Source organism: Bombina bombina, chromosome 6, assembly GCF_027579735.1.
Source record: "Bombina bombina isolate aBomBom1 chromosome 6, aBomBom1.pri, whole genome shotgun sequence".
Classification (NCBI taxonomy): domain Eukaryota; kingdom Metazoa; phylum Chordata; class Amphibia; order Anura; family Bombinatoridae; genus Bombina; species Bombina bombina.
In genome coordinates this window covers 1,079,638,075-1,079,663,620 of record NC_069504.1, presented here as the reverse complement: position 1 = coordinate 1,079,663,620, position 25,546 = coordinate 1,079,638,075, and the positions used below count along the sequence as shown (strand labels likewise).

General features: G+C 41.1%; 1 protein-coding gene across 1 annotated transcript in view; it reads right to left on the bottom strand.

Moving 5' to 3' along the window:
• Positions 1-25,546, bottom strand: part of NUP205 (nucleoporin 205) — a 373,309-nt gene that overhangs the window by 230,325 nt on the left and 117,438 nt on the right. Inside the window, exon 15 of the mRNA XM_053719689.1 lies at positions 14,729-15,218. Within this exon, the coding sequence (XP_053575664.1) occupies positions 14,729-15,218 (490 nt within the window). The remainder of the gene's footprint in view (positions 1-14,728; positions 15,219-25,546) is intronic.

Here is a 25,546-nt window from a genome sequence, read left to right as displayed (position 1 = left end):
AATCTGAAGTTTACTTCTTCAGCATCGGGCAAAGAAATTATACTGTCCGAATCTGAGATTTCGGCCTCAGAGGCTACTGAGGTATCCTCCTCATCAGACTTATGAGAGAGAGCAACCTGCGTAGCCGCAGACACCTTACATTTTGACATTTTCTTTTATTTCCTCTTACGCTTCCCCAACATGGGAAAAGCAGATAAAGCCGTTGACACCGCAGAGGATACTTGAGCAGCAAATAAACTCCTCCAGGAGGCTGAAAGGAATTGCAGGGCACTATATGTGTAGCCACTGAGGCTTGGGAAGTTTGAGGAGAAAGCTGTGGCAATGCCTGAACAACATCATCCTAAGAGACATGAGGCTCAGAAACAAAAAGTTTATCTTTAATTTTTTAGTCTTTTTTAAACATGAGAAACAAAATTGCATAGGTAAAACAATATGGGCCTCAAGACACAATAAGCATTTATACATAGGAGCAGACCCCTGTTCCATGTCCATATTACAAATAATGCCCAAATTCACTGGAATGACCGGAAATAGAAAACACTGACTTTTAAATTATTTTATAATTCGGGAAAATTAAATGCACTTTCACTTTAAATTACATTTAAGTTACTCGCTATTTTTGAGCGTTCTAGAGAAAAAATAAAATGTACCTCTACACATCATGTTTACTGAGGTGTCCTACCTGATCCTTCAATTTCAAGAGAAGGTTTCTTAACCACACTATGAGGCAGCTTAAAATGTCGCCGTTCCGTCCACAGCTGGAGAAGGGGGAGGGGTCACGTGATTGGCATAGAAAAGAAATGTCGATCACGTGACCCCTCCCCCTTCTCCAGCGCCCTATATTTACACAACTGCCGATTACATTTAGCAACGGTGACAAGTTAAGGATAACAATCTTATCACAGTCTTGTATAAAGAAAAAATAACGTACCCCAAGTTTAAAAGAGCAACTGAAAGTGCTAGCCATGTAAAACTAAACTAAATAAACGGCCTCAGGGGATGTTTACCACAATATAAGGAAATTAACCCCTATAGTCTCGCACATATTCAAGTGCCTGCGACTGCTAAATAAAATTCTTCCTAAAGGATTAAATATGTCCCAATAAGAACTGCAGGAAAACTCTTCTTAGTGCAAGTCTCCATAACCTAGAAGACAAAAGCACTTACCTGCAAATATAGCTGTCCGGCAGGTAGACAGCTTACAAGGTGTGAAAGGACACATACTCCTTTACAGAGACCTGTAGAAAGAGAAAGAACAGAGTTAACTACTCTTGCTTTCTATACCATGAGCAGCAAACAAGTTAGAAAATCAAGCAAGGACTACCTAACACTTTCTAACTGCTTAAAAGCCACCACTACTCTACTGCAGAGATTGACGTGGACACAGCTAAACCCAAAAAAACTTGCTTGTAGTTCAAATTTTTCTTCCGACATCAAACTTTACCTCCTCCATTGACAGAGGGAAAGAGATTGACTGGGGATTATGGGTAGGGGAGTGACACTTAACAGCTTCGCTTTGGTGCTCTTTGCCTCCTCCTGCTGGCCAGGAGTGATATTTCCACTACTAATTGGAATGACGTTGTGGACTCTCCATATCTTGGGAAAGAAAATTAAATGCATTTTAAAAATTTTAATAAACAAGGTTATAAAAAAAAACTGCACCCCCCCCCTCTAAACACTATAGTAAAAAACATAATTTATGCTTACCTGATAAATTTATTTCTCTTGTAGTGTATCCAGTCCACGGATCATCCATTACTTATGGAATATATTCTCCTTCCCAACAGGAAGCTGCAAGAGTCCACCCACAGCAAAGCTGCTATATAGCTCCTCCCCTAACTGCCATATTCAGTCATTCGACCGAAAACATGCAGAGAAAGGAAAAACCATAGGGTGCAGTGGTGACTGTAGTTCAAATGAAAAAATTACCTGCCTTAAAGTGACAGGGCGGGCCGTGGACTGGATACACTACAAGAGAAATAAATTTATCAGGTAAGCATAAATTATGTTTTCTCTTGTTAAGTGTATCCAGTCCACGGATCATCCATTACTTATGGAATACCAATACCAAAGCTAAAGTACACGGATGATGGGAGGGACAAGGCAGGTACTTAAACGGAAGTTACCACTGCCTGTAAAAAACCCTTTCTCCCAAAAATAGCCTCCGAAGAAGCAAGGTATCAAATTTGTTAAATTTGAAAAGTATGAAGCGCAGACCAAGACTCCGTCTTGTAAATCTGTTCAACAGAAGCCACATTTAAAAAAGGCCCAAGTGAAAACCACAGCTCTAGTAGAATGAGCTGTAATCCCTTCAGGAGGCTGCTGTCCAGCAGTCTCATAAGCTAAATGAATTATGCTTTTTAACCAAAAAGACAGAGAGGCTGCTGAAGTCTTTTGACCTCTCCTCTGTCCAGAATAGACAACAAACAAGGTGAACGTTTGATGAAAACTGTAGTAGCTTGTAAGTAAAACTTTAAAGCACAAACCACGTCCAATATTGTGTAATAGACGTTCCTTCTTTGAGGAAGGATTAGGATACAAGCATGGAACAACTATCTCTTGAGTGATGTACTTGTTAGATACCACCTTAGGAAAAAACCCAGGTTGGTACGCAGGACTACCTTATCCGTACGAAGGACCAGATAAGGAGAATCACATTGTAACACAGGTAACTTGGAGACTCTACGAGTCGAGGAATTAGCTACCCAAAAGGAACTTTCCAAGATAAAGATTGATATCTATGGAACAAAAAAGGTTCAAACGGAACTTCTTTAAGAACCTTAAGAATCAGGTTTAAGCTCCATGGCGGAGCAACAGTTTTAAACACAGGCTTGGATCTAACCAAAGCCTGACCAAATGCCTGAACATCTAGAATACCTGCCAGACGCTTGTGCAAAAAAATAGAGTAAAAATCTGTCCCCTTTTAAGGAATTAGCTGACAACCCTTTTCTCAAAAACATCTTGGAGAAAAGATAATATCCTGGGAATCCAGACTTTACTCCATGAGTAACCCTTGGATTCATAACAATCAGATATTTACACCATATCTATGTTCAATTTTCCTAGAGACAGTCTTTCATGTCTGTATTAAGGTATCAATGACTGACTCGGAGAAGCCATGCTTTGATAACATCAAGCGTTCAGTCTCCAGGCAGTCCATCTCAGATTGATTCTATTTAGATGGTTGAAAGGACCCTGAGGTAGAGGGACCTGTCTCAGAAGCAGAGACCGTGATGGAAAGGATGGCATGTCCACCAGATCTGCATACCAGGTCCTGCGTGGCTACGCAGGCGCTGTCAAAAACACCAAAGCCCTCTCCTGCTTGGTCTTGACCTCCGGAGGAAAACCCACTCCCCCGGAAGAAAAGTCTGACGACTTAGAAAATCCACCTCCCAGTTCTCAACACCTGGGATATGGATAGCTGATAGACAAGAGTGAGTCTCTGTCCAGTGAATTATTGTAAGACTTCTAACATCGCTAGGGAACTTCTGTTCCCCCTTGATGGCTGATGTAAGCCACAGTCGTGTATATTGTCCGACTGAGTATGATGTACCTCAGAGTTGCTAACTGAGGCCAAGTCTGAAGAGCATGGAATATCACTCCCAGTTCCAGAATATTTATTAGAAGGAGGGTCTCCTCCTAAGTCCACTATCCCTGAGCCTTCAGGGAGTTCCAGACTGCATCCCAACCTAAAAGGCTGGCATCTATTGTAACAATTGTCCCATCTGACCTGCGGAAGGTCATACCCTTGGACAGATGGACCCGACATAGTCACCAGAGAAGAGAATCTCTGGTCTCTTGGTCCAGGTTTAACAGGGGGACAAATCTGTGTAATCCCCGTTCCTCTGACTGAGCATGCATAGTTGCAGCGGTCTGAAATGTAGACGTGCAAACGGTACTATGTCCCTTGCCGCTACCATTAAGCCGATTTCATTCATGTACTGAGCCACCGAAGGGCGCGGATGGGATGAAAAAAAAAAAAAAAAACACGGCAGAAATTTAGAAACTTTGACAACCTGGACTCCGTCAGGTAAATTTTCATTTCTACAGAATCTATCAGAGTCCCTAGGAGGGAAACCCTTGAGATTGGGGATAGAGAACTCTTTCCTTGTTCACTTTCCACCCATGTGATCTCAGAAATGCCAGTACTACGTCCGTATGAGACTGGGCAATTTGGATGTTTGACGCCTGTATCAGGATGTCGTCTAAATAAGGGGCCACTTCTATGCCCCGCGGTCTAAGGACCGCCAAAGCGACCCCAGAACCTCCATAAAGATTCTTGGGGCTGTAGATATCCCAAAGGAAAGAGCTACAAACTGGTAATGCCTGTCTAGAAAGGCAAACCTGAAAAACGATGGTGATCTTTATGCATCACAATGTGAGGATAAGCATCCTTCAAATCCATTGTAGTCCTCTATTGACTCTCCTGGATCATAGTTAAGATGGTACGAATAGTTTCCATCTTAAATGACGGAATTCTGAGGAATTTGTTTAAGATCTTTAGATCCAAAATAGGTCTGAAGGTTCCCTCTCCTTGGGAACCACAAACAGATTTGAGTAAAAACTCTGTCCCTGTTCCTCTCTTGGAACTGGATGGATCTCGTACACAATGTAAGAATGCCTCTTTCTTTATCTGGTTTGCAGATAATTGTGAAAGGCGAAATCTCCCCTTTTTTTGGGGGGGAATCTTTGAAATCCAGAAGATATCTCTGGGATATAAATTCCAATGCCTAGGGATCCTGGGCATCTCTTGCCCACGCCTGGGCAAAGAATGAAAGTCTGCCCCCTATAGGATCCGTTACCGGATAGGGGTCCGTTCCTTCATGCTGCCTTAGAGGCAGCAGCAGGCTCCTTGGCCTGCTTATCTTTGTTCCAGGTCCGATTGTCTCCAGACCGCCTTGGACTGAGCAAAAATTCCCTCTTGTTTTGCCTTAGCGGAAGAGGATGCCACACCTGCCCTGAAGTTTTAAAAAGGTACAAAAATTAGACTTTTTTTTTTTTGTTTTTTTTGCCCTTGATTTAGACCTATCCTGAGGAAGGGCATGACCTTTTCCTCCAGTGATATAAGCAATAATCTCCTTCAAACCAGGCCCGAATAGGGTCTGCCCCTTGAAGGGAAGTTAAGTAGCTTATTTATTAAAGTCACGACAGCTGACCATGATATAAGCCATAGCGCTCTGCGCGCCAGTATAGTAAAAAACAGAATTCTTAGCCGTTAGTCTAGTCAAATGAACAAGGCATCAGAAAACAAAGGAATTGGCTAGCATAAGCTTGTCAAATATATTCATCCAATGGAGTCGCTTAACTGTAAAGCCTCATCAAGAGACTCAACCCAGAACGCCGCAGCAGCAGTGACAGAAGCAATGTATGCAAGGGGCTGCAGGATAAAACCCTGTTGAATAAACATTTTTTATCCATTGGATCTAAAAAGCACAACTGTCCTCGTCAGAGGTAGTGGTACGCTTAGCTAGAGTAGAAACTCTTCTCTCCACCTTAGGAACTGTCTGCCAGAAGTCCCGTGTGGTGGTAACTATTAGAAAACATTCTTCTAAAAAATAGGAGGGGAAGAGAACGGCACACCTGGTCTATCCCATTCCTTATTAAAAATTTTTTAGTAAACCTCTTTAGGTATTGGAAAAACATCAGTACACACCGGCACTGCATATTATTTATCCAGTCTACACAATTTCTCTGGCCCTGCGATTGTACACATTCATTCAGAGCAGCCAAAGCCTCCCTGAGCAACAAGTGGAGGTTCTCAAGCATAAATTTTAAATGTAGAAATATCAGAATCAGGTTAAATCATCTTCCCTGAGTCAAAAAAAAAATCACCCACAGACTAAGCATATTGTGAGGTAGTATCATACATGGTTCTTAAAGCGTCTGTATGCTCTGTATCTACCCCCAGAGCTAACGGCTTTCCTTTAATTTCAGGTAGTCTGACTAATACTGCTGCCAGAATATTATTCACCACCTTTGCCATGTCTTGTAAAATAAACGCTATGGGCGCCCTTGATGTACTTGGCGCCATTTGAGCGTGAGTCCCTGAAGCGGGAGTCGAAGGGTCTGACACGTGGGGAGAGTTAGTCGGCATAACTTTCCCCTCGACAGAATCCCCTGGTAAAAGAAACGCTATGGGTGCCCTTGATGTACTTGGCGCCATTTGAGCGTGAGTCCCTAAAGCGGGAGTCAAAAGGTCTGACACGTGGGGAGAGTTAGTCGGCATAACTACCCCCACGACAGAATCCTCTGGTGATAATGTTTTTAAAGACAAAAAATGATCTTTATTGTTTAACATGAAATCAGTACATCTGGTACACATTCTAAGATGGGGTTCCACCATGGCTTTAAAACATAATGAACACAGAGCTTCCTCTATGTCAGACATGTTAGAACAGACTAATAATGAGACTAGTAAGCTTGGAAAACACTTTAAATCAAGTTAACAAGCAAATATATAAAACGTTACTGTGCCTTTAAGAGAAACAAATTTTGTCAAAATTTGAAAAACAGTGAAAAAAAGGCAGTAAAACAAACGAAATTTTTACAGTACATGTAATAAGGTAACAGAGCATTGCACCCACTTGCAAATGGATGATTAACCCCTTAATGCAAAAAACAGATAAAAAAAAAAAAAAAAAATGACAGACGTTTTTAAAAACAGACACAACAAACTGCCACAGCCAACAGTGGGAAGCTTCAGTTAACTGTTTCTATGCAAAATTTAAGCCAGCCATGTGGAAAAAACTTAGGCCCCAATAAGTTTTATCACCAAACATATGTTAAAAAACGATTAAACATGCCAGCAAACGTTTTAAAACACATTTTTACAAGAGTATGTATCTCTATTAATAAGCCTGATACCAGTCGCTATCGCTGCATTTAAGGCTTTACTTCCATTACTTCGGTATCAGCAGTATTTTCTTAGTCAATTCCATTCCTAGAAAAATATTTTACTGCACATACCTTATCTGCAGGAAAACCTGCACGCCATTCCCCCTCTGAAGTACCTCACTCCTCAGAATGTGTGAGAACAGCAAATGGATCTTAGTTACGTCTGCTAAGATCATAGAAAAACGCAGGCAGATTCTTCTTCCAAATACTGCCTGAGATAAACAGCACACTCCGGTGCCATTTAAAAATAACAAACTTTTGATTGAAGAATAAACTAAGTAGAAAGCACCACAGACTCTCACGACCTCCTATCTATGTTGAGGCTTGCAAGAGAATGACTGAATATGGCAGTTAGGGGAGGAGCTATATAGCAGCTTTGTTGTGGGTGGACTCTTGCAGCTTCCTGTTGGGAAGGAGAATATATTCCATAAGTAATGGATGATCCGTGGACTGGATACACTTAACAAGAGAAAGAGGGGTTATCCCCATATGAATAAGGGCATTTCAGTATAGTTAAAGGGGCACTAAACCCAAATTTTTTATTTTGTGATTTAGATAGAGCATGCAATTTTAAGCAACTTTCTAATTTACTCCTATTATCAATTTTTCTTCATTCACTTGCTATCTTTATTTGAAAAAGGCATTAGCTTTTTTTGGTTCAGCACTCTGGACAGCAGCAAGGACAACCCAGGTTGTTCACCAAAAATGGGCCGGCATCTAAACTTACATTCTTGCATTAGAAAGTTGCTTAAAAGGACAAGACTTGATCCTATTCTGTAAACCTGGGATACTATGTCCACGGCCCAAGGATCTAGGACATTGCCTAAAAAAAGGAAGCCTGCCGCATGATCAAAGACTGTATCGGGGGCGGTCCCCTAAAACCGATTCATAATTTAAGTGGGCAATTCTAGGCTTTCCCAAAATTTCAAGGCTGACTGGACCTGGATTGCTCCGGTCTGGAAGAGGAAGACTACTGTCCTCTAAACACTAAAATATCAACTCAATATGAGTAAAATAAGATAAGATTTCTATAAAATATAGAAATAAACATAATAGTGTCTTCAAAACACTAGCGAATAGAGGAAGAGACAGGAAAATGTGTCACAGGCATACATTACAAACGCCTCAATACTCAGTACACAGAACCCTTTACTAAGAAGTAAAACTCACATAAAAAAAAAAAGATACAAGCAAAAACAAAATTTATGCTTACCTGATAAATTCCTTTCTCCTGTAGTGTGGTCAGTCCACGGGTCATCATTACTTCTGGGATATTAACTCCTCCCCAACAGGAAGTGCAAGAGGATTCACCCAGCAGAGCTGCTATATAGCTCCTCCCATCTACGTCACCCCCAGTCATTCGACCAAGGACCAACGAGAAAGGAGAAGCCAAAGGGTGTAGTGGTGACTGGAGTATAATTCAAAATTTTTTTACCTGCCATAAAAAACAGGGCGGGCCGTGGACTGACCACACTACAGGAGAAAGGAATTTATCAGGTAAGCATAAATTTTGTTTTCTCCTGTTAAGTGTGGTCAGTCCACGGGTCATCATTACTTCTGGGATACCAATACCAAAGCTAAAGTACACAGATGACGGGAGGGACAGGCAGGCTCTTTATACGGAAGGAACCACTGCCTGAAGAACCTTTCTCCCAAAAACAGCCTCCGAAGAAGCAAAAGTGTCAAATTTGTAAAATTTGGAAAAAGTATGAAGAGAAGACCAAGTTGCAGCCTTGCAAATCTGTTCAACAGAAGCCTCATTCTTAAAGGCCCAAGTGGAAGCCACAGCTCTAGTAGAATGTGCTGTAATTCTTTCAGGAGGCTGCTGTCCAGCAGTCTCATAGGCTAACCGAATTATGCTACGAAGCCAAAAAGAGAGAGAGGTAGCCGAAGCTTTTTGACCTCTCCTCTGACCAGAATAAACGACAAACAGGGAAGACGTTTGTCGAAAATCCTTAGTTGCCTGTAGATAAAATTTCAGGGCACGGACTACATCTAGATTGCGTAGCAGACGTTCCTTCTTCGAAGAAGGATTAGGACACAAAGATGGAACCACAATCTCTTGATTGATATTCCTGTTAGTGACCACCTTAGGTAGGAACCCAGGTTTAGTACGCAGAACTACCTTGTCTGAATGAAAAATCAGATAAGGAGAATCACAATGTAAAGCGGATAACTCAGACTCTTCGAGCCGAGGAAATCGCCATTAAAAATAGAACTTTCCAAGATAACAGCTTGATATCAATGGAATGAAGGGGTTCAAACGGAACACCCTGTAAAACATTAAGAACTAAGTTCAAACTCCATGGTGGAGCAACAGTTTTAAACACAGGCTTGATCCTAGCTAAAGCCTGACAAAAAGCTTGAACGTCCGGAACTTCTGACAGACGTTTGTGTAAAAGAATGGACAGAGCTGAAATCTGTCCCTTTAAGGAACTAGCGGATAAACCCTTTTCTAAACCTTCTTGTAGAAAAGACAATATCCTCGGAATCCTAACCTTACTCCATGAGTAACTCTTGGATTCGCACCAATATAAGTATTTGCGCCATATCTTATGGTAAATCTTTCTGGTAACAGGCTTCCTAGCCTGTATTAAGGTATCAATAACTGACTCAGAAAAACCACGTTTTGATAAAATCAAGCGTTCAATTTCCAAGCAGTCAGCTTCAGAGAAATTAGATTTTGATGTTTGAAGGGACCCTGGATCAGAAGGTCCTGTTTCAGAGGTAGAGACCAAGGTGGACAGGATGACATGTCCACTAGATCTGCATACCAAGTCCTGCGTGGCCATGCAGGCGCTATTAGAATCACTGATGCTCTCTCCTGTTTGATTCTGGCAATCAATCGAGGAAGCATCGGGAAGGGTGGAAACACATAAGCCATCCCGAAGGTCCAAGGTGCTGTCAAAGCATCTATCAGAACCGCTCCCGGATCCCTGGATCTGGACCCGTAACGAGGAAGCTTGGCATTCTGTCGAGACGCCATGAGATCTATCTCTGGTTTGCCCCAACGTCGAAGTATTTGGGCAAAGACCTCCGGATGAAGTTCCCACTCCCCCGGATGAAAAGTCTGACGACTTAAGAAATCCGCCTCCCAGTTCTCCACTCCCGGGATGTGGATTGCTGACAGGTGGCAAGAGTGAGACTCTGCCCAGCGAATTATCTTTGATACTTCCATCATTGCTAGGGAGCTTCTTGTCCCTCCCTGATGGTTGATGTAAGCTACAGTCGTGATGTTGTCCGACTGAAACCTGATGAACCCCCGAGTTGTTAACTGGGGCCAAGCCAGAAGGGCATTGAGAACTGCTCTCAATTCCAGAATGTTTATTGGTAGGAGACTCTCCTCCTGATTCCATTGTCCCTGAGCCTTCAGAGAATTCCAGACAGCGCCCCAACCTAGTAGGCTGGCGTCTGTTGTTACAATTGTCCAGTCCGGCCTGCTGAATGGCATCCCCCTGGACAGATGTGGCCGAGAAAGCCACCATAGAAGAGAATTTCTGGTCTCTTGATCCAGATTCAGAGTAGGGGACAAGTCTGAGTAATCCCCATTCCACTGACTTAGCATGCACAATTGCAGCGGTCTGAGATGTAGGCGTGCAAAGGGTACTATGTCCATTGCCGCTACCATTAAGCCGATCACCTCCATGCATTGAGCTACTGACGGGTGTTGAATGGAATGAAGGACACGGCATGCATTTTGAAGCTTTGTTAACCTGTCTTCTGTCAGGTAAATCTTCATTTCTACAGAATCTATAAGAGTCCCCAAGAAGGGAACTCTTGTGAGTGGAAAGAGAGAACTCTTCTTTTCGTTCACCTTCCATCCATGCGACCTTAGAAATGCCAGAACTAACTCTGTATGAGACTTGGCAGTTTGAAAGCTTGAAGCTTGTATCAGAATGTCGTCTAGGTACGGAGCTACCGAAATTCCTCGCGGTCTTAGTACCGCCAGAAGAGTACCCAGAACCTTTGTGAAGATTCTTGGAGCCGTAGCCAATCCGAATGGAAGAGCTACAAACTGGTAATGCCTGTCTAGAAAGGCAAACCTTAGATACCGGTAATGATCTTTGTGAATCGGTATGTGAAGGTAAGCATCCTTTAAGATAGTAATGACCACTGGGTCACCAGAGGGCGCTCGTGCGAAACTATTTGTAAATTAAAGTATAGTATACATTTTATATACACAAAACTTGTATTATAACAAAATGTTTCTAATATATCAATGCTGGGTCATATAAAACAATCTTACAATATTAAAAGAAATGGAAAGTGGAACCTCATTAAATGATGTTCGATTGGAAGTCCGTGATGGAAATGTCCCAGTGTCAACTGATATATATGAAGTCCTGTGGATCCGATTCAACCCCAGGATAGAATCACTTGAACACTTTTTTCCTTTCTTTTTTTCCTTCCCCTTTTCGGCTGCACTCTCCAAACCGATCCCAAGTGGAACACGTATTTTCTAAAAAACGAAGACACAAAGAGAGAGGCGCACAAATGTGTGTATCGATAGAGATAAGGGAAGCACACACTTCAGAGGATTTGTACACAGGGTACTCACACTTTAACACAGCACACCAGTGTGCTTGTGGAAACGTGCTGGCAATCAGAGCTGGCCAGCTTGCTCTCTCCGGCTAATCTTCAGTTGCTGCGGCTCTCCGATAAATGAACTGTCTGGTAGTGGTATGCTCACAATCAATCTCCAGGCTCAAGTTGGTTAAAATAAACTTAAAACTTTTATTGCACAGAGTTGACAGGCATATATAAACAAGTTTAAAATTGCTACGCGTTTCTCGGCCCTCCTGGCCGTTTCATCAGGCATATCAAATTAGTTTTAAAACCGGCTTTTTATTGCCGCCACTACCAAACATTTCCACAACCACACCCCTTTCCTGATGGGTGTGTACAGGTAAGTTGAACAACATAGGTGAATTCTTAAAGGAACATATCAGGACCTCTATTTGTTACAACAGTTTCGAGAATTTACAAAAAATATCTATTTTTTTTTTTTTTGCAAACAAATTTGTCCTTACTTGAACTGTGTAATGTGATGTGAACATAATACTAATACTGATAATAACTTATAATGGTCATACCCCTGGTCTCATATCGGAGACCTTCTTTTTGGATGGGACCGAAATCCGACCAATCACAGAGCTGCATTTTGATAACTTCCATCTGACACACATAACAGTATAACGGTACCACCCATCTATCTAACATACTAACAACGAGGATATTTCTACTGTAGTCTCCTAACAGTTCTACATATGGATAAACACTTGATTGTGAATTATAATAACACCACTGGTCTAATATCGGGGACCCTTCTTTTTGGATCGCCCTTCAGTAGATACAGTATCGAACCAATCCCAGACTATATTCTGATGACTTCCATATAAAGTACATATTTGTGATTCAGTATTATAAACTGTACTGCCAATCTATTTTTCATACTTACAACGTGGATATTTCCACTTTGTTCTCCTAACGATTCTACATGTGGGTAAAACACTTGGTTCTGTGACTCCCTAAATCTTAACTAATACATCTAATATTGTAACTAATTACGGTTATGTGATTATACTCTGATCTGACGATCTAGTAATGGATTAGTGAGGTCATGGTGATGTGTATTATTTTAATGTGTATATATGATGTGATTGTGTGCTAATAAATACTTAATGTGAATGATGTGAATATTATTTAGGACATATGTGATTTGAGTGGATAGTCTATAACCATTCATCATATTCATACTTGTGATTATTAATTTTTTAAAAATTTTAACATTATTGGCATATACGTCACGTGTTAATATAATTGTGTTGTGTACTATGTTATAAATTACATCATATAATGGAAAACTGATATATGGTTGTGAGGGCTTGATATGTGACTATGTGCTCGTATATGTTAACAAATTCGACATCGATTATTACAAAGTTTATGTGATATATATGCTAGTGGAGATGAATTGTGTGAGACTAGGTCAGGTACCAAGGTGGATAGCATTATCAAAGTCTCCTAAGTGTGAAGCCCTTAATGTCCCTTTTGTGTTTCCCTAACCGGACAAGGGGTTTTTTTAGAGGTGAGTCACCTAAAATGCGGCCGAGTCTATTACCTCATTAAGGCCATTAGGAAAAAGTGTACCAAACCTATAGATCCAGTACGTTTCCCTTTGACGTAATTTGGTAAACCTGTTGTATCTACAAGAACTGGGGATACTTTCTAGAGGTGTTATGGTATAGGGACAAGTTTCTCCATTGTGCTCATGAACATAGTGTCTTGATACACTATGTTTCATGGATTTTTTCTTTATGTTTCGGCTATGTTCACTCCATCTTTTTCGGATATTTCGGATAGTGCGCCCCAAATACTGTTGTCCACATCTACATGATAAGACATAGACTACATATGAGGAGCTGCATGTTAGATGATTATTGATAGGAAAAATTTCCCCTGTAGTATGTGATTTAATTGTTTTGGTCTTATGTGTAATGTGTTTGCACATGTGGCATCTAGTTTTGTCACATTTAAAAACCCCCCTTTGACCTGTTTGATAATTTGGTGTTGATTTTCCTCTACTTTTTTTCGAAATAACCACCTTACTGGGAGCTAGGGATTGTTTGAACGTAGGTGCTCGTTTGTATATTACGTTTGGTGCACTATGTAGATCTTTCTTCAAAATAGGGTCTTTTAATAATATTGGCCAGTGTTTTTGTAATACTTTTTTTTATATGTTTAGCATTGGAGTTATATTGGGTCACAAAACAGGGTTGCTGAGGTTTCTCTAGAGCCTCATTATCTGCTATTGTAATTTTTTTCTTCATTTGGAGCATAGTGGGTCTATCCAATTTATATGCTTTTTCATATCCACTCATAATGATGTCCCTAGGGTAACCTTTTTCCTCAAATCTCTGGATAAGAATCTTAGATTGTTCACAAAATCTCTCTAATGAACTACAATTTCTTCTAATTCTGCAAAATTGGCTATATGGTATACTATTTTTCCATTGATGGTAATGGTTGCTATTGTAGTGAAGGAAATTATTGCTATCCACAGTTTTAAAAAATGTGGATGTGGCTATGTTGTATTCAGTGTCCCATGCCAGGATTAGATCAAGAAATTCTATGGATTCTCGTTGTATATTAGAGGTGAACTGTATACCCATAGAGTTTTTGTTCAGATAAGAACAAAATAATCTGGCCTCATCCACTGTCCCCCTAAAAATAAAAATCAAATCGTCTATATAACGGCCATAGAACACCAGGTTTGCCTCCCAGTTCGAGTTATATATATAATTCTCCTCGAAATGTCCCATAAAGAGATTAGCAAAACTGGGGGCAAACCTGGTGCCCATGGCCGTCCCCTTTACCTGCAAATAAAAATCATCCAAGAATTGAAAATAATTGTGTTTGAGTATAAACTCAATAAGTGTCAAAATGTATTCTTTTTGGGTACTAGGCATGTACATATCCGAATCCAAATAATGTTTAGTGGCAAGTATTCCTAATTCATGGGAGATATTTGAGTAGAGGGCGCTAACATCTGCTGTTATCCACAAGGCATCCTTCTCATGTTTAAAATCCTTGATCTTAAATAATAGATCAGTGGTATCCCGAATGAATGAGGGTAAATTTTGAACGTACTTTTGCAAAAAGTTATCAATATATTGAGATAACTTATCAGTCAGACTGTTGATGCCCGCAATGATGGGGCGGCCGGGTGGTTTGAAACAATTCTTGTGGATCTTTGGAAGATGGTAGTAGTAAGGGGTTGACGGATGTGTGGGAGTCAAAAATTTCCGTTCCTTGGTGTTTAGTATCCCCTTACCACTACCATCCTCCAAAACATCCAACAATTTCCCCAAAAATACAGCTGTGGGATCTGCATCCAATTTCCTGTAGTATTCAACATTTAAAAGGATATTATAAGCCTCATTTACATAATCTTTGTAGTCCTGAAGGACAATCCCCCCACCCTTGTCCGCCTGTCTAATTACCAAATTAGAATCATTGGCCAGGGATTTGAGGGCTCTTTCCTCATTAGGCCAAAGTCTTGTGTGTTTATTTGATTTACTGGGTAATTTGTTAAAATCTTCCATTACCAACTGTTGGAAAAGGTCTATATATGTGACATCCTCCTTAGGGGGATTAAAATTGGATGGTAATGATAATGTGGTATGTATATATCCTTCAAAAAGGTCCTCCGCTATAAGATCTGGTTCAGCATAAATGGTCTGGGTCTGGCTGTTCATGGAATTAGTAATAATGGGCAATCCCTCCACGTTTCTTTTTTTGAGATTTTTTATAGAGAAGTATCTCTGTAGAGATAATTTCCTGGTATATTTATTCAAATCAACGAATAAATCGAACAGTTTATGGGGGTTCGGGGGGCAGTAGGACAAACCCCTACCCAAAATTCTAACCTCATCGTTAGTTAGTTCGTGTGTGGATAAATTAAATATACCTTTGGCTAGTTTTTGTAGTTGCTTTTTTTGTGTGGTGTTGCCTCTCCCTCGTCTTCCCCGTTGGGGTAAGGTCTTTTCTTTTGTTGTTGTTGTACATGAGGGTGCTGCGGTTGTTGTGTATTCTGATGTTGTTGTGATGGAATCTTGGGTGGACCTATATTCCTCCTCCATAAGGGGGCCAAATTCGGAACCCCTAAAAAATTATTCTTGGAGGTGGATGGTATCTCAACCCTTTGATGACTAGTTTGGCCTTGATCATTTTGGAGGTTAGGTAAATTAAAATTTTGATAGTCATTACCCTGATGTCTATTCCCCCCAGGATTAGGTGAATTGAAGTTTTGATGGTCATTACCCTGATATCTGTTCCCCCCAGAATTGTACTGGAGGGGTTCAAATCGATTGTATAATGGAATATGATTGGGATTCTGATAGTCATAATGACCGTAAGAATTATTCTTATTTCTATTCCTATTGTGTTGGTAATTATGCTGGTAGGGTTGTCTGTTTTGAAATTTCCTATTGTTAGTATTATGTTCCTCCCACTGGGATGTTTGTAATGGTTCTGATGTATTTCTATGATGAGGTATCGATTGGTATGGAGTTTTTATATTGTTCCTATTCTTAAATGGTACCCTTGTCCATCCCTCATTGTTCTCTTTTGGACCTGCAGTTTTTTTATTATATGTGTATACCGTACCCTCTGCATAGTCCTCCTCATCTCTTTTGAATTTGCCATTCTTAATTCTAATGATATCATTTTGGTATTCATCCACCATTTTTAAGGTTTCAGTATTTAGTCTATTATATTCTGAATGGTCTCTCATGGGTTCCAATTCTTTTTGGATAGCTTCTATCTCTTTTTCCAAATTTTCCACTAGATTTTGTCTATGTGAGATCAATAAATCTATTAGATTAAAGGAACAATCATCTAGTATTTCATACCATTTTTTGGTCAATTCTTGATCATTTTTAAAGGAGCAGTGTTTGAATAATCTAAGTCCTCTTGGGATCTGCTTTTTTTCTTTATACTTCTTTAAACAGTCCAGGTCCCACCAGTGTCTATGCTCATTTTTTAAAAGATCACCTAATTTATTAAACATGGTGTCTATACTTTTGATCACTAGGGGGCCTGGACTGTCCCCTTCAGTACTGGACGGAGGATTAAAAGAATTCCTCCTGTTAGTTCTCTCCAGTGCTGATAACATTTTGGGAAGAAGAAATGTTGTGCCAACCTTATATTGTGTACCCCCTACTACCTAATTAAAACCGATATATTGAGACCTAAACTGCAACAAATGTATAAAAAATAAAATATAAAGAGGTCCCAATAGTTTATACTGGAAAAATTGCCGCTCAAATATGTGCAATGATAAAATAGCTCAGTAAAATTGTATGAGTCACAATGTAATAAACATATAATTTTCGTGGATACTAGTCTGGCTGCACCTCTGTAAGAAGCTATAATAGTAATAGCTGTAAAAAGATAGTAATGACCACTGGGTCACCAGAGGGCGCTCGTGCGAAACTATTTGTAAATTAAAGTATAGTATACATTTTATATACACAAAACTTGTATTATAACAAAATGTTTCTAATATATCAATGCTGGGTCATATAAAACAATCTTACAATATTAAAAGAAATGGAAAGTGGAACCTCATTAAATGATGTTCGATTGGAAGTCCGTGATGGAAATGTCCCAGTGTCAACTGATATATATGAAGTCCTGTGGATCCGATTCAACCCCAGGATAGAATCACTTGAACACTTTTTTCCTTTCTTTTTTTCCTTCCCCTTTTCGGCTGCACTCTCCAAACCGATCCCAAGTGGAACACGTATTTTCTAAAAAACGAAGACACAAAGAGAGAGGCGCACAAATGTGTGTATCGATAGAGATAAGGGAAGCACACACTTCAGAGGATTTGTACACAGGGTACTCACACTTTAACACAGCACACCAGTGTGCTTGTGGAAACGTGCTGGCAATCAGAGCTGGCCAGCTTGCTCTCTCCGGCTAATCTTCAGTTGCTGCGGCTCTCCGATAAATGAACTGTCTGGTAGTGGTATGCTCACAATCAATCTCCAGGCTCAAGTTGGTTAAAATAAACTTAAAACTTTTATTGCACAATGGAGAAACTTGTCCCTATACCATAACACCTCTAGAAAGTATCCCCAGTTCTTGTAGATACAACAGGTTTACCAAATTACGTCAAAGGGAAACGTACTGGATCTATAGGTTTGGTACACTTTTTCCTAATGGCCTTAATGAGGTAATAGACTCGGCCGCATTTTAGGTGACTCACCTCTAAAAAAAACCCCTTGTCCGGTTAGGGAAACACAAAAGGGACATTAAGGGCTTCACACTTAGGAGACTTTGATAATGCTATCCACCTTGGTACCTGACCTAGTCTCACACAATTCATCTCCACTAGCATATATATCACATAAACTTTGTAATAATCGATGTCGAATTTGTTAACATATACGAGCACATAGTCACATATCAAGCCCTCACAACCATATATCAGTTTTCCATTATATGATGTAATTTATAACATAGTACACAACACAATTATATTAACACGTGACGTATATGCCAATAATGTTAAAATTTTTAAAAAATTAATAATCACAAGTATGAATATGATGAATGGTTATAGACTATCCACTCAAATCACATATGTCCTAAATAATATTCACATCATTCACATTAAGTATTTATTAGCACACAATCACATCATATATACACATTAAAATAATACACATCACCATGACCTCACTAATCCATTACTAGATCGTCAGATCAGAGTATAATCACATAACCGTAATTAGTTACAATATTAGATGTATTAGTTAAGATTTAGGGAGTCACAGAACCAAGTGTTTTACCCACATGTAGAATCGTTAGGAGAACAAAGTGGAAATATCCACGTTGTAAGTATGAAAAATAGATTGGCAGTACAGTTTATAATACTGAATCACAAATATGTACTTTATATGGAAGTCATCAGAATATAGTCTGGGATTGGTTCGATACTGTATCTACTGAAGGGCGATCCAAAAAGAAGGGTCCCCGATATTAGACCAGTGGTGTTATTATAATTCACAATCAAGTGTTTATCCATATGTAGAACTGTTAGGAGACTACAGTAGAAATATCCTCGTTGTTAGTATGTTAGATAGATGGGTGGTACCGTTATACTGTTATGTGTGTCAGATGGAAGTTATCAAAATGCAGCTCTGTGATTGGTCGGATTTCGGTCCCATCCAAAAAGAAGGTCTCCGATATGAGACCAGGGGTATGACCATTATAAGTTATTATCAGTATTAGTATTATGTTCACATCACATTACACAGTTCAAGTAAGGACAAATTTGTTTGCAAAAAAAAAAAATAGATATTTTTTGTAAATTCTCGAAACTGTTGTAACAAATAGAGGTCCTGATATGTTCCTTTAAGAATTCACCTATGTTGTTCAACTTACCTGTACACACCCATCAGGAAAGGGGTGTGGTTGTGGAAATGTTTGGTAGTGGCGGCAATAAAAAGCCGGTTTTAAAACTAATTTGATATGCCTGATGAAACGGCCAGGAGGGCCGAGAAACGCGTAGCAATTTTAAACTTGTTTATATATGCCTGTCAACTCTGTGCAATAAAAGTTTTAAGTTTATTTTAACCAACTTGAGCCTGGAGATTGATTGTGAGCATACCACTACCAGACAGTTCATTTATCGGAGAGCCGCAGCAACTGAAGATTAGCCGGAGAGAGCAAGCTGGCCAGCTCTGATTGCCAGCACGTTTCCACAAGCACACTGGTGTGCTGTGTTAAAGTGTGAGTACCCTGTGTACAAATCCTCTGAAGTGTGTGCTTCCCTTATCTCTATCGATACACACATTTGTGCGCCTCTCTCTTTGTGTCTTCGTTTTTAAGCATCCTTTAAATCCACTGTGGTCATGTACTGACCCTTTTGGATCATGGGTAAAATTGTCCGAATAGTTTCCATTTTGAACAATGGAACTCTTAGGAATTTGTTTAGGATCTTTAAATCCAAGATTGGCCTGAAAGTTCCCTCTTTTTTGGGACCACAAACAGATTTGAGTAAAACCCTTGTCCTTGTTCCGACCGCGGAACCGGATGGATCACTCCCATTAATAAAAGATCTTGTACGCAGCGTAGAAACGCCTCTTTCTTTATTTGGTTTGTTGACAACCTTGACAGATGAAATCTCCCTCTTGGGGGAGAGGATTTGAAGTCCAGAAGGTATCCCTGAGATATGATCTCTAACGCCCAGGGATCCTGGACATCTCTTGCCCAAGCCTGGGCGAAGAGAGAAAGTCTGCCCCCCACTAGATCCGTTCCCGGATCGGGGGCCCTCGATTCATGCTGTCTTAGGGGCAGCAGCAGGTTTCCTGGCCTGCTTGCCCTTGTTCCAGGACTGGTTAGGTCTCCAGCCTTGTCTGTAGCGAGCAACAGCTCCTTCCTGTTTTGGTGCAGAGGAAGTTGATGCTGCTCCTGCTTTGAAATTACGAAAGGAACGAAAATTAGACTGTCTAGCCTTAGGTTTGGCTCTGTCTTGAGGCAGGGCATGGCCTTTACCTCCTGTAATGTCAGCGATAATTTCTTTCAACCCGGGCCCGAATAAGGTCTGCCCTCTGAAAGGAATATTAAGCAATTTAGATGTAACATCAGCTGACCAGGATTTTAGCCACAGTGCTCTGCGCGCCTGAATGGCGAATCCGGAATTCTTAGCCGTAAGTTTAGTTAAATGTACTACGGCATCCGAAATAAATGAGTTAGCTAACTTAAGGGCTTTAAGCTTGTGTGTAATCTCATCTAATGGAGCTGATTCAAGTGTCTCTTCCAGAGACTCAAACCAAAATGCTGCTGCAGCCGTGACAGGCGCAATGCATGCAAGAGGTTGCAATATAAAACCTTGTTGAACAAACATTTTCTTAAGGTAACCCTCTAACTTTTTATCCATTGGATCTGAAAAGGCACAGCTATCCTCCACCGGGATAGTGGTACGCTTAGCTAAAGTAGAAACTGCTCCCTCCACCTTAGGGACCGTTTGCCATAAGTCCAGTGTGGTGGCGTCTATTGGAAACATCTTTCTAAATATTGGAGGGGGTGAGAACGGCACACCGGGTCTATCCCACTCCTTAGTAACAATTTCAGCAAGTCTCTTAGGTATAGGAAAAACGTCAGTACTCGACGGTACCGCAAAATATTTATCCAACCTACACAATTTCTCTGGTATTGCAACTGTGTTACAATCATTCAGAGCCGCTAACACCTCCCCTAGTAATACACGGAGGTTCTCCAGCTTAAATTTAAAATTTGAAATATCTGAATCCAGTCTGTTTGGATCAGAACCGTCACCCGCAGAATGAAGCTCTCCGTCCTCATGTTCTGCAAATTGTGACGCAGTGTCTGACATGGCCCTAATATTATCAGCGCACTCTGTTCTCACCCCAGAGTGATCACGCTTACCTCTTAGTTCTGGTAATTTAGCCAAAACTGCAGTCATAACAGTAGCCATATCCTGTAATGTGATCTGTAATGGCCGCCCAGATGTACTCGGCGCTACAATATCACGCACCTCCCGAGCGGGAGACGCAGGTACTGACACGTGAGGCGAGTTAGTCGGCATAACTCTCCCCTCGTTGTTTGGTGAAATATGTTCAATTTGTACAGATTGACTTATTTAAAGTAGCATCAATACAGTTAGTACATACATTTCTATTGGGCTCCACTTTGGCTTTAGCACATATAGCACAGATATCTTCCTCTGAATCAGACATGTTTAACACACTAGCAAATAAACTAGCAACTTGGAAATACTTTTCAAGTAATTTACTATAATATGAAAACGTACTGTGCTTATAAGAAGCACAGAAAAAGTTATGACAGTTGAAAATTGATAAAGTGAAAAGTTATAGCATCAAATCTTTGTAAAAAACACACTTTTAGCAAAGGATTGCTCCCATTAGCAAAGGATAACTAACCCTGATAGCAGAAAAAAAATACAGAAATAAACGTTTTTTATCACAGTCAACTACAATCTCACAGCTCTGCTGTGAGTGATTACCTCCCTCAAAACAAGTTTTGAAGACCCCTGAGTTCTGTAGAGATGAACCGGATCATGCAGGGAAGACAATAAACTTCTGACTGAATTTTTTGATGCGTAGCAAAAGCGCCAAAAAAGGCCCCTCCCCCTCATACACAACAGTGAGAGAGATCAGTAAACTGTCATAAATTAAATAAAAACGACTGCCAAGTGGAAAAAATAGTGCCCAAAACATTTTTTCACCCAGTACCTCAGAAAATTAAACGATTTTACATGCCAGCAAAAAACGTTTAACATAAATAAAGTGTTATTAAAAAGCCTGTTGCTAGTCCCTGCAAAATAGGCTAAAGTCTTATGCATACAGTATAATTCCAGTGAAGTGCCATTCCCCAGAATACTGAAGTGTAAAATATACATACATGACAGCCTGATACCAGTTGCTGCTACTGCATTTTAGGCTGAGTTTACATTATATCGGTATTGCAGAATTTTCTCATCAATTCCTTGTCACAAAATAATAAGCTGCTACATACCTCTTGCAGATTAATCTGCCCGCTGTCCCCTGATCTGAAGTTTACCTCTCCTCAGATGGCCGAGAAACAGCAATATGATCCTAACTACTCCGGCTAAAATCATAGAAAAAACTCAGGTAGATTCTTCTTCAAATTCTACCAGAGAAGGAATAACACACTCCGGTGCTATTATAAAATAACAAACTTTTGATTGAAGGTATAAAACTAAGTATAATCACCACAGTCCTCTCACACATCCTATCTATTCGTTGGGTGCAAGAGAATGACTGGGGGTGACGTAGAGGGGAGGAGCTATATAGCAGCTCTGCTGGGTGAATCCTCTTGCACTTCCTGTTGGGGAGGAGTTAATATCCCAGAAGTAATGATGACCCGTGGACTGACCACACTTAACAGGAGATAAGTATGAAATGCATCTAATGAGTAAAATAAAATATCTAGATAATAGATATATTAAAATATAGGATTCCCCATCCTTATCAGGAAAAGAATAAAAACTCCTCAACTTGAGAGGGAGGAAGTACCGTATTGTTCCGAGTATAAGCCGCACTTCCCCCCCCTAATGTAAGTATTTAAATCAGGGGTACTCGGGATGTTACATTGAATGGCCCGTGTCGGGCGGAAGCATTGTTCTCATTACAAGGAGGGGTTTGGTCACACACACTTGGCTTCCTGGAGATTCTGACAACAGAAGCTGCCGCACACAACACTCCGAGACAGGATGGGCAGCATCCCCTAAAGAAAGGAGCAGGAAAAAGCAACCCTCCGCATAACCCACCCGCAATGAGCACAATCCGGAGAGCCCCACCAGAATACCCCAACAGAGATCCACTGCACAGTGTCAAAGAAGCAGATGTCTGACACGGTATATCCCCAAGCAACAAGGTGGCCCACATCGATGTGCCTGACTCACATGCAATGAGCACAACCTGGAGGGCACCACCAGGATATCCCAACAGAGATCCACTGCACAGTGTCACAGAAGCAGATGTCTGACACGGTATATCCCCCAGCAACAACGGGGCCCACATATATTTACGCCATATGTTATGGTAAATCCTTCTTGTCACAGGCTTGCGAGCCTGGATCAAAGTCTCAAAGACCGACTCGGAAAACCCACGCTTAGATAAAATTAAGCGTTCAATCTCCAAGCAGTCGGCTTCAGAGAAAAACGAGATTTAGATTAAGGAAGGGACCCTGAAGAAAAAGGTTCTTCCTTATAGGAAGTCTCCGAGGTGGAAGAGATGACATTTCCACTAGGTCTGCATACCAAATCCTGCGAGGCCATGCCGGTGCAATGAGAATCACCGACCCCCTCTCCTGCTTGATCCGAGCAATGACTTGTGGCAGGAGAGCGAACAGAGGAAACAGGTATGCTAGACTGAAATTCCAAAGGACCGCCAGGGCATCTATCAGGACGGCCTGTGGATCCTTCGACCTCGAACCGTACTTCAGGAGCTTTGCATTCTGTCGAGATGCCATGAGATCCAGCTCCGGCCTCCCCTACTTGAGGGTCAAGCTGGCAAACGCCTCCGGATGGAGTTCCCACTCCCTGGGATGAAAAGTCTGTCTGCTCAGAAAATCCGCTTCCCTGGAATGTGGTTTGCAGATAGACAGCAGTTGTGGGTCTCCGGCCACTGAATAATTCGAGCCAGCTCTGTCATGGCCAAGGAACTCTGAGTTCCTCCCTGGTGGTTGATGTAAGCCACAATATTATGTTGTCCGACAAACCTGATAAACCGGGCTAAGGTCAACTGAGGCCAGCAGAGCATTGAAGATTGCTCTCAGCTCTAGGATGTTTATGGGAAGATCTGACTCCTCCCGAGTCCATAGACCCTGAGCCTTCAAAGAGTCCCAGACTGATCCCCAGCCCAGCAGGCTGGCATCCGTGGTGACAATCAACCAGGAAGGTGTTCCTGGGACAACCACCATGGAAGAGAGTCTCTTGTCGCCTGTTCCAGGTCTATTCGTTGAGACAGATCTGCATAGTCCCCGTTCCATTGTCTTAGCATGCATAACTGCAGAGCTCTGAGATGCAATCGAGCGAACAGGATGATGTCTATGGAAGCTACAATCAGACCAATTACCTCCATACATTGAGCCACTTATGGCCAAGGAGAGGACTGAAGGGCAAGGCAAGAGTCGTAAATCTTGGATTTTCTGACCTCTTTTAGAAATATCTTCATCGATAGGGAATCTATTATGGTCCCTAAGAACACTACCCTTGTAGCTGGGACCAGAGAACTTTTCCCCAGATTCACCTTCCATTCGTGGGATCAAAAAAAAAAACAAAACAAGATCTCCGTATAAGAGCTTTCTTGTTGAAAAGATGGCGCCTGAACCAGAATGTCGTCCAGATAGGGCGCCACTGCAATGCCCCGAGACCTGGGAGTTGTGGCAAGGCTAAACGAAGAGCTAACTTATCAGCATGCTCCTTCCACTTTAGGAACCGTCTGCCACGACTCCTTAATGGAAACATTTTCTTGAAAATTGGAGATGGAGAAAAAGGAATTCCAGATCTCTCCAACTCCTGTGCAAAAATCTCTGTAGCACGGTCTGGTACAGGGAATACCTCCACCGCGGAGGAAACATCAAAAGTATATGTTTAGTTTACTAGATTTCTTAGGGTTGACTACAACAGTATCGGAGTCGTCCAAGGTAGCCAAAACCTCCTTAAGTAACATACAGCAGTGTTCCAGCTTAAACCTGAAGGATACAACTTCAGCATCAGAAGGAATAATAATGTCTGAGATTTTACCCTCAGACGCTACCGAAGTGTCTTCCTCCTCAGATTTTTGAGAAAGAGCACCCTGGTTAGCCACAACTGTATCAGAAACCTTACTAACTGACTCTTTACAGTTCCTCTGTTTTCCCTGAAGCATGGGAAAAGCACAGTGCCTCAGATACTGCAGAAGATACCTAGGCAGCAATGTCTTGCAAAGAAACTCATACCGGAGAGTGAGAGGAACCGCAGGGCACTGCATGTGGAGAAGATAATGATTGGGACGTTTGAGGAGAAAGTTGCAGCATATCTGATACAGGAGACACCTAAACAGCATCAGCATTAGACAAGGATGGCTCAGGATCAAAAAGTCTATCCTTGTAACACAAAGTTCTTTCAATGCATGAAGAACAAAAAGGTACTGGCAGTTCCACCTGGGAGTTAAAAACAAAATTTATGCTTACCTGATAAATTTATTTCTCTTGTGGTGTATCCAGTCCACGGAGTCATCCATTACTTGTGGATATTCTCCTTCCCAACAGGAAGCTGCAAGAGGATCACCCACAGCAGAGCTGTCTATATAGCTCCTCCCCTAACTGCCACCTCCCAGTCATTCGACCGAAGACAAGCAAGAGAAAGGAGAAACTATAGGGTGCAGTGGTGACTGTAGTTTAAAAATAAAAAACACCTGCCTTAAAATGACAGGGCGGGCCGTGGACTGGATACACCACAAGAGAAATAAATTTATCAGGTAAGCATAAATTATGTTTTCTCTTGTAAGGTGTATCCAGTCCACGGATTCATCCATTACTTGTGGGATACCAATACCAAAGCTATAGGACACGGATGAAGGGAGGGACA